The sequence below is a fragment of the Propithecus coquereli genome, unplaced genomic scaffold (assembly GCF_000956105.1).
Source record: "Propithecus coquereli isolate 6110/MARCELLA unplaced genomic scaffold, Pcoq_1.0 Scaffold232, whole genome shotgun sequence".
Classification (NCBI taxonomy): domain Eukaryota; kingdom Metazoa; phylum Chordata; class Mammalia; order Primates; family Indriidae; genus Propithecus; species Propithecus coquereli.
The window spans coordinates 3,357,785-3,366,884 of NW_012147864.1; the positions used below are offsets into that span (position 1 = coordinate 3,357,785).

The window sequence follows — 9,100 nt, forward strand, 5'->3', positions numbered from 1 at the left end:
AGCTGTCAGGCCTGCACCATTTCCACCCCCTCAGAGGGGCACCTTGGCAGCGGCTGCTCCCAACACACCCCCAGTCCCTGGCAGTCACCGACAGGATTTCTGTCACTAGCTCTGCCTTTCCTAGAATTTCACTTGAACAGAATCACGCAACAAGTGGCCTCTGCGTCTGCCTTCTCCCTCAGCGCGACGCTTCCACGCTGCCTCCGCGCTGTTCAGTTGTGAACGTCGTGCCACGCTGGAGGCCTAACTGCGTTCCTTTGCGTAGCCTGAGGAGCACCTGCGCCCCCTCCCTCGGGTGAGCTGGGACAAAACGCAGATTCCTGGGCCGCCACAGATCTACAAGACCAGACGTCCAGGGAGGGCAGGGCCCAGGGACCTCCAGTTGTGGGGCATGGGCACGCTGGCACCTCGGTGGTCCCCGTGGCAATGTTGGAACCAAAGAACTGGAAGCGCTTCACTAATCAACCAGAAAAGAAATGTTGGCAGCAACCTCGGCACACCTGCTGCACGGAATTCTCCAGAACCCAGCACAAGAAGAGACACGCGAGTCCTTGTATGATGGACACTGGAGACTCAGAAAGGGGAGAGGAGGAAGAGAGAAGGGAGAAAAATTTCCTACGGGTACAATGTACACGACGCTGGCGGCGGGTACGCCAAAGCCCAGTGTCCACCGCTTCGCGCAGGTACCGGGATTCAACTTGTACCCCCTCAATCTACTAAAATAAACTAAACAAAACCAAACGTATTTGGTCATTAAGAAAATGAAATGCTGGGCAGGGCGCGGTGGCTCACGCCTCTAATCCCAGCACCCTGGGAGGCTGAGGCGGGCGGATTGTTTGAGCTCAGGAGTTCGAGACCAGCCTGAGCAAGAGCGAGACCCCGTCTCTACTAAAAATAGAAAAAATTAGCCCGGCATGGCGGCACATGCCTGTAGTCCCAGCTACTCGGGAGGCTGAGGCAGGAGGATCGCTTGAGCCCAGGAGTTTGAGGTTGCTGTGAGCTAGGCTAACGTCACGGCACTCTAGCCCGGGCAACACAGTGAGACTCTGTCTCAAAAAAAAAAAAAAAAAGAAAATGAAATGCTGACACAGGCCACAGCATGGACAATTCTTGAGAACGTCGTGCTCAGTGAGAGACGCCAGACTCAGAAGGACACATGACATGAGACTCCATTTACGTAAAATGTCCGGAACAGGTAAACCCAGGGGTGGCAAGTGGATTCCTGGTTGCTGGGGAAGGGGATGAGGTGACGGCCAATGGGGATGGGGCTGCATTTTGGGGTGCTGAGAATGTTCTAGGGTGGTAGCTGACAGCCCTGGGAATACACTAAAACCCACTAGACTGCACACTCTAAATGGGTGGGCCGCACGGTCTGTGAGTTCTACCTCAAGAAAGCTGTTACCGAAAACACCCCAAAAGCAGACCAATCGGGCCTGCAGGGTGGGGAACGCACTCTGGGAGCCCTGCCCGGGGCAGGAGGGATAGAAGGCCACGCCTTCTCCCGGGATCTCATGGTGACCCCACCTTCGATACGGGAACTAATGCCAGGGGGCGTGAAGTCAGGGTTTGAACTCAGGTGCCCCTGGCCCTGGCCTCTCCCACTCCTAACTGTGATACTGGGCTGAGTCACAGGGTACAGAGTACAGAGAGAGGAGTTCTGGATGTCACTGAATCTAAGGGTAGGTTGGTTTTGAGGACAGCAGCCATCAGTTAAATAGGTGGCTCAGTGAGAACAGCAGCCACCAGTTAAACAAATGACTCATTGAAGACAGTAACCGCAGTTAAACCGGCAGCCCACTGAAAACACAGGTGCTAAGTGACAGCTTGATTGTAGGGTGCGCCAAGCCCAAAGCTTAAGAAACAAGAGGAGGCAGGGCACAGTGGCTCACGCCTGTAATCCTAGCACTCTGGGAGGCCAAGGTGGGCGGATTGTTTGAGCTCAGGAGTTCGAAACCAGCCTGAGCAAGAGCGAGACCCCGTCTCTACTAAAAATAGAAAGAAATTCATCGGACAACTAAAAATATATAGAAAAAATTAGCCAGGGCATGGTGGCGCATGCCTGTAGTCCCAGCTACTCGGGAGGCTGAGGCAGGAGGATCGCTTGAGCCCAGGAGTTTGAGGTTGCTGTGAGCTAGGCTCACGCCACGGCACTCTAGCCCGGGCAACACAGTGAGATTCTGTCTCAAAAAAAAAATAAAATAAAATAAGAGGATGTTGGTGGTGGGAGAGGAGACAGGACGGCAGGTGGATGGGCAGTGACACAGTCTTCCCCACCTCACCTGCTCACTCAGGCAGGACACCTACCTTCTCCACGTGCAATGCCAGCTTCACCCCGTTGTGCAGCCAGGACAGGGCCACGATGGGGTCCCCTTCCACCAGGCTGCCCACCGAGCTCTCCCAGCTGTTGGCCAGGTGGTCCGCCATGCTCCAGCACTTGATCTGCCCGTCAGCGTCCGCTGACAGGAGCCGGGAGCCTGTGGGTAACAAATGGCATCGCAAACCCTCCACTGATGGGTGGACCGTCCAGGGGCCGGGGAGGAGCCCGCTGCGGGGAGAGGCCACAGCCTGGGCAAAGGCAGAAAGCAGGGAGGACCACGCATGCTCCAGAGACAGCTGTGGACACACAGAATAGGAGCCCTCAAGGCCCTGAGGGAGGAGCCGGGGCTGCAAAGTCACAGGCCAAGGGCTGCAGTGACAGTCAAGTGTCACCCCAAGGGTGCACATCGCCACCCCTGGGCCCTGCGGGACCGGGCCGGCCCTCACCTGACTGGTCCCACTCGAGACAGGTGATGGCTTCGCTGTGCTCCGAGGCAACAGAGTGCAGGTCCCAGGGGTGCTCCGTGTCCAGGATGTGAATCACGCGGGTCAGGTCTGCGGGGACGCTGTATGGTCAGTGCGACCTGGCACCGTGGCGATGACGCCAGGCAGGCTTGGTAGAGGAAGCCAGTGCACATCCCACCTACGGGGAGGCTGCTCAGCTGGCCACAGTGACAGCCGTGAGACAGCTGCGGAACAGGCTGTCTCCCCAGGGGAGGGCGGGCAGGCTGTGACCGGCTGCTAGCGTGGCTACGGCCACCTCTTCAAAAGGACACACAAAAAACAAATTGGAAGAAGATGACCCCAAAATGCTAACAGTGGGGCATCTCTCTGCTGAACAAATTATCCTAATTTTCTGTGGTTTTATAATTTCCCTAATGAGCACACATTACTCGCACAATAGAGAAGAGACAGGCTCGGCCTGAACCTCAGGGGCTTTCAAAAGCCAAACAGTGACAGGTACAGTCTGGAACTGGGACAGGAGCCTCCGATAGCCTTAGCCAGCCACCAAAGCCCCGCTCGATCCGTCGGGAGGACCCCAGTGTCTCCTGGCACCAGGCTCGCGCGGCGCTGAATCCACCCTCTGGGCCCCGGCAAGCTCGGGGCTCTCGACACCCCAAAGGAGAGATGAGGGCCGGGGCGGGCAAGCGTGGCGGGGGCGGGGCTCCCACGCATGCGGGGCGGGCACGCACCCTGGTCATCGCTGCGCAGGTCTGTGGTGAAGGCGATGAGGTTGCGGCAGGACCAGGCGCAGGCCAGCGGCACGGACGGGCAGTGAGTGCTCTTGGGCCACTTCTCCCACTCGCACACGTAGGCCAGGTCCATCATCCCACCCGCCGCGGGCCGCGGGTCGTACCACTCTGGGGACAGCGCCGGCTCCTGCGGGGTGGGTGGAGTCTGGCTGAGCCAACCGCACTGACAGAGCGCCTGCAGGTGCTGGGTGCAGGACTCCGGGAAGGAACAGCCAGGGCCAAGGCCCAGAGACTGGATTGCACCTGGAGTCTCCCAGGCAGAATGGGGGGGGCAGGAAAGCACCAGGTGGTCCTGGGCCTTGTGGCCCACAAGGTGGGAGCCCTGTGGAGACTCAGAGCAGGGACACCTCTTAGGGTCCTGGGGGGAGAGGCAGGTGTGGGGGGCAGGAGCGGAGGGCTTCCCCCCAACCAGGGCCCAAGCGTGGAAATGAAAATCGTGACTCCCTTCCAGGAATATTCCCAGCTCCTAGCTAGCCTTAAAAATTCAATTAACCACCTGATAATAATAACAGTCTCCAAGCACGCCAGGTGTTTTAGTGCCCTATGGCTGCCGTCCTCAACCCCCGCCCAACAGGTACCTGTCCGTGGCCTGTTAGGGCCGGGCCGCACAGCAGGAGGTGAGCTGCAGGTGAGCTGAGGCGGTGATGCCAGCGCTGGGGGGCGGCTGCAAATGCAGATTATCCTTAGCAGAGAGGACTGACTGCAGGATAAATGTGACGCGCTTGAATCATCCCAAAACCACCCCCCTCAACAGGTCAGTGGTAAAATTGTCTTCTACGAAACTGGCCCCTGGTGCCAAAAAGGTTGGTGAGGGCTGCCCTGTGGAAAGTAAGAGATAACATCTCAATCTATGTCCTCGAGTCATTTTTCAGAAATCCCCACCAGGTGGAAAATACAGATATGGGGAAACTGAGGCTTGATCTTTGCTCTGAATTTCACCCAAGGGGTCTGGAAAGCCACTTATTGCTCCTGTCCAAGACGAGGCCTGGCTTCCTAACCAATCAATTGCTAATCAAAGAATCTGCGAACCCACCTAAAACCGACAAGCTCCCACTTCTACTTCAAGATACCCACATTTTTGGGCCACACCAATGTATAACCTCATGTACTGATTTACAGGTTTTTTTTCAACTTTAAAAGGCCTTGTAGAAATTTTTTTTTTTAAAGAGACAGGGTCTTGCGCTGTCACCCAGGCTGCAGCAAGGTGGCGCCACTATAGCATAATGATAGCTCACTGCAGCCTTGAACCAAGTTCAGGTGATCCTCCTGCCTCAGCCTCCAGAGCAGCTGGGACCACAAAGGTGGGCCACCACCCAGGGCCAGCTTTTTTATCTTTAAAAAGAAAATGTTTATGCTTTTTAGATATGGGGTCTTGCTCTGTCACCCAGGCTGGGGAGCAGTGGCACGATCACAGCTCACTGCAGGGGAAACTGTTAGGGCCTCTTCTGAAGGAGCAGCCTGGGATATGCAAGAGGGCGGAGCTGCCTTGGGCCAGGACCGGACAGATATGCGGGGAGGGGAGCCCCGGGGCCCAGGGTGACAGCCAGCACCAAGAGCGGTGAAGATTTCCTCGGTGCAGACGTTTCCCTTCACCGTGACAAAAGCTCAGGGAGAATGAATTACCATTAACTCCATTTTTCTTAATTACCTACCCGCGCCCCCCAGCTTCCTCAAGGTCTGCCCACAAGCCCGTTAAAGTCTTTACCCGCCTTCTTCGACTCCCTTTGCCTTCCAGACCCCGCCCCCAATTCACCCCGAGAGACCCGGCCGCACCCTAAACTCTAAGGCTCCATCCCAGGCATCCCACGCACTCTCCAGGCCCTGTCCCAGAGACCCCATACACTCTCCAGGCCCCGCCCCAGGGACGCCATACACTCTCCAGGCCCCGCCCCCATCCCCTCTGGGTCGCGTACCCAGCACCCTTTGCTCCAAGCCCGCCCACTGACCCCGCAGGCCCCGCCTTCCAGGCGTCGCACTCCCGGGGGCCGCATGCGCTATCCGCGGGCCGGCCGTCCCGGACCCCGGACCCCTGCGGTCCCCGCTCACCTGCTGGACCGTGCGCCAGGCCGAGCGAGGGTCCGCGGTGCGCACTGCACTAACTCCCAGGCCCCGGCGCTGCCATCTTCCCCGAGACCAACGAGTCGCCTCCGCCGCGCCCACGCTCTTAGAGACTTCTGGGACTGCAGTGGCTCTGGCCCCGCCCCTGCATCCGGGGTTATTTATATACATGGTAATGAGCCAGTAATTCCCAGCAGCCACCGCAGCGATATTTGGTAGAACAACGGACACTTTCTCAACCCCGGTTAATAAGTACATGGGGCGCGCTATATGGTACACTAATATTACGAAAAATGAGCTACTAAATCGGGTTAAGGAATTTCACCGTTACTGTAAAGATTTTGAAACGGGCACTATAAATAGGGCTTGGGTGGGATACTAGTTTGTGCTCGCTTCGGCAGCACATATACTAAAATTGGAACGATACAGAGAAGATTAGCATGGCCCCTGCGCAAGGATGACACGCAAATTCGTGAAGCGTTCCATATTTTTGACTCACACTTCTAGTATTAGTTCCCGGGTGGGGAAACTGAGGGGCTCCGATAAAGTGAAGTGACTCACGCAGTTGAGGGATTTTCCAGCTTCACACCCGCTTCTCCAACTCCTAATCTGTAAAACTAGTGCAAACTTATTCCATACTGTGCTTTTTTTTTCTTATGTTCACAGGTGGGGAAACTGAGGCTCCAATAAGTGAGGCACCTATTCTAATTGAGGGTCCTTCCGGTTCAAACTGCACCCCTAGGAGTGGGGGTTAGGGGTTGCAAAAAAAATTAAGCAATAAAAGAAATAAAACTTCACCCCTAATTTTTCTTCCAAAAACTGATTTTATTCCTGAGGGGCCCTCCCCAGTTTAGGCAACCCAAGATTTCCTGAGATGGCAGGCAAGGGGCATCCCGCGCCTGGAGGCCAGGCGGCCGGGAACTGGGCTGGGGGACCCTGCACGGTTGGGACTCGAACCCGCGTGGGCGTGGATGCAGCCTAGCGACCGGCCGGCTGCGGGGACAGCTCCCCAGGCCCCCACTGCCCAGCCCGAGGCCCACCCCTGCCCTCGGGGGACCGGGAGATGCAGCCCCTTCCCAGAAGGAACTTCCTTTTGTCCCCCGCTCTGGCCTTGAAAACTTTGTAAAGTGTGTTCAGGTGGCATAGAGCACTCCCAGGGCCCACAGCTTGGTTTCTAAGGGGAGCCCTAATAAACGCCACGGGCTCCAGAAAATAGTAAGTGCTCAAAAAATGAAAACCACACAGGGATGAGGCTACCTCCAAGAGACACAGGACCCGCTGGAACAGCCGGAAGCATTCGAGCTAGAAAGTCACATTGGATCATAACCCACAGTAGAGAGTAAATATCCACGAGTCCTTATTAATAGAAGTGGTTGAATAAATAAATCATGGGTCCTCCTTTGTATAGCGGTGAGGAAAGAAAAAAGTAAAAGATAAATGAGGGAGAAGTGTCCCCTGCAGAATACCTCATGATTTTTGTAGATACTCTACGCACAAGGAGCTGGACCACAGGCCCCTAGCCCTTCCCTGTGGGCCGCACCCCCCGGGGTAAAGCACAGAAAGGGGGAAGCCCGTTTGTGTCGCCGTGTGACCAAGGTCAACTCAGCTGCCATGAGTTATGTTGCTCCTGTGCACCCTTGAGGCCCGATGTGGTGACAATGGCGCTTTACCTCTGTGGTCTCCCTTCCAAAACGCATCACCCCAGTCTACTGATGAGACATCTGAGGGATATTCTGACATAAATCCCGGGCAGCCCTCCTCAAACTACGCAGGTCATCAAAAGCAAACACAAAGTCCGAGAAACCCTCACAGCCCAGAGGAGCCTGCAGAGACGTGGCCACGAAATGTCACGTGGGATCCTGGGTGGGGTCTTGGGGCAGAAACAGAACATTAGGGGAAATGACAAAAAATTACAAAAACCCTGAATAAAGTGTGGGCGCCTGGGTATTAACTGTGACAGATGCCAACCCGTTAATCGCAGGAGAAACCGGGTGTGGGAACAGATGTGGGAACGCTCTACAACACTTTTACAGTAATTCTGTAAATATAAAACAGTTCTAAAATTAAGTTTATTTAAAAACAACAGCCCCAGAGTTGGCTGCAGTGGTGCACATCTGTGATCCCAGCACTTTGGGAGGCCGAGGTGGGAGGATCGCTTGAGCTCAGGAAGTTTGAGACCAGCCTGGCCAACATAGCGAGACCCCATCTCTACAAAAAATTTAAAAATTAGCTAGATGTGGTGGTGTGTGCCTGGAGTCCCAGCTACTTGGGAGGAGGCTGACACAGGAGGATTTCTTGAGGCCAGGAGTTCGAGACCAGCCTGAGCAAGAGCGAGACCCCATCTCTACTATAAATAAAAAAATTAGCCGGGTGTGGTGGCTCAGGCCCGTAGTCCCAGCTACTCGGAAGGCAGAGCCCAGGAGCCGGATTTTGCAGTGGGCTGTGATCACACTGTTACACTCTACCCCGGCTCTGTCTCAAAAAAAAAAAGAAAAAAGAAAGAAGCAATTATGTTAAGGAAAGAGGCTCATGCTCCTCCCCTGGAGGTCTGAGTTTTCAAAACAACAGTGGAGTGGGGGAGAAGGTAAAATTATTGTAAATGGAAACAAGTCAGATACAGTTTAACTGTCCACACAGTGAGGCCAAGCGTATTTCCATCAACAACGACATGCAATGAGAGCCATCGCTGTCTCATGCGCCCCTCCTGCAGACCCATCTTTCACATGGGGAAACTGAGGCACTGACAGGTTAAGCGAGGCCCTGGGCTGCAACAGGTTTTCCAAAAGAGATTCATTGAATTCCTAACCCTTTCTCCACCTCAGACTGTGCCATTATTTGGAAATAGTGTCTTTTTTTTTTTTCTTTTTCCTGAGACAGTCTCACTCTGTTGCCCAGGCTAGAGTGTCATGGTGTCAGCCTAGCTCACAGCAACCTCCAACTCCTGGGCTCAAGCGATCCTCCTGCCTCAGCCTCCCGAGTAGCTGGGACTACAGGTGCCACCACCAGGTCTGGCTAACTTTTCTATTTTTAGCGGGGTCTCGCTCTTGCTCAGGCTGGTCTCAAACTGAACTCCTGACTTCGAGGGATCCTCCCGCCTCGGCCTCCCAGAGTGCTGGGATTACAGGCGAAACCGTAAAGAAATACGGTCTTTATGCAGGTAATCAAGTTAAAATGAGGTGGTCAGGGTGGGCCCTCATCCAACACGACTGGTGTCCTTACAGAAAGGAGTTTGGACACAGACACACACAAACAGAAGACAAAGACACAGAGAGGAAGGCCACGTCAAGGCAGACAGAAGCAGAGGCCGCAGCCATGCAGCCACAAGCCAAGGGACGCTGGGGGCCCCCAGAGCAGCTGGAGGAAGCACGGCCCTGCCCGCACCTGCATTTCGGATTTCTGGCCTCCAGGACTGTGACATTCCCGTTTGCAGCCCCCAGGTTGCGGTGCTTTGTTAAGGCGGCCCCTGGACACTG

At 55.3% G+C, this 9,100-nt stretch overlaps 1 protein-coding gene across 1 annotated transcript in view; it reads right to left on the reverse strand.

The window, feature by feature from the left end:
- The window catches only part of MED16 (mediator complex subunit 16), a 17,648-nt gene extending 13,958 nt beyond the window's left edge, over positions 1–3,690 (reverse strand). The window contains exons 1-3 of the mRNA XM_012645360.1: positions 3,510–3,690; positions 2,764–2,871; positions 2,305–2,474 (exon numbers count right to left, since the gene is read on the reverse strand). Coding sequence (XP_012500814.1) covers positions 2,305–2,474; positions 2,764–2,871; positions 3,510–3,645 — 414 coding nt within the window. The 5' untranslated portion in view covers positions 3,646–3,690. The remainder of the gene's footprint in view (positions 1–2,304; positions 2,475–2,763; positions 2,872–3,509) is intronic.
- Between the last annotated feature and the right edge of the window lie 5,410 nt (positions 3,691–9,100).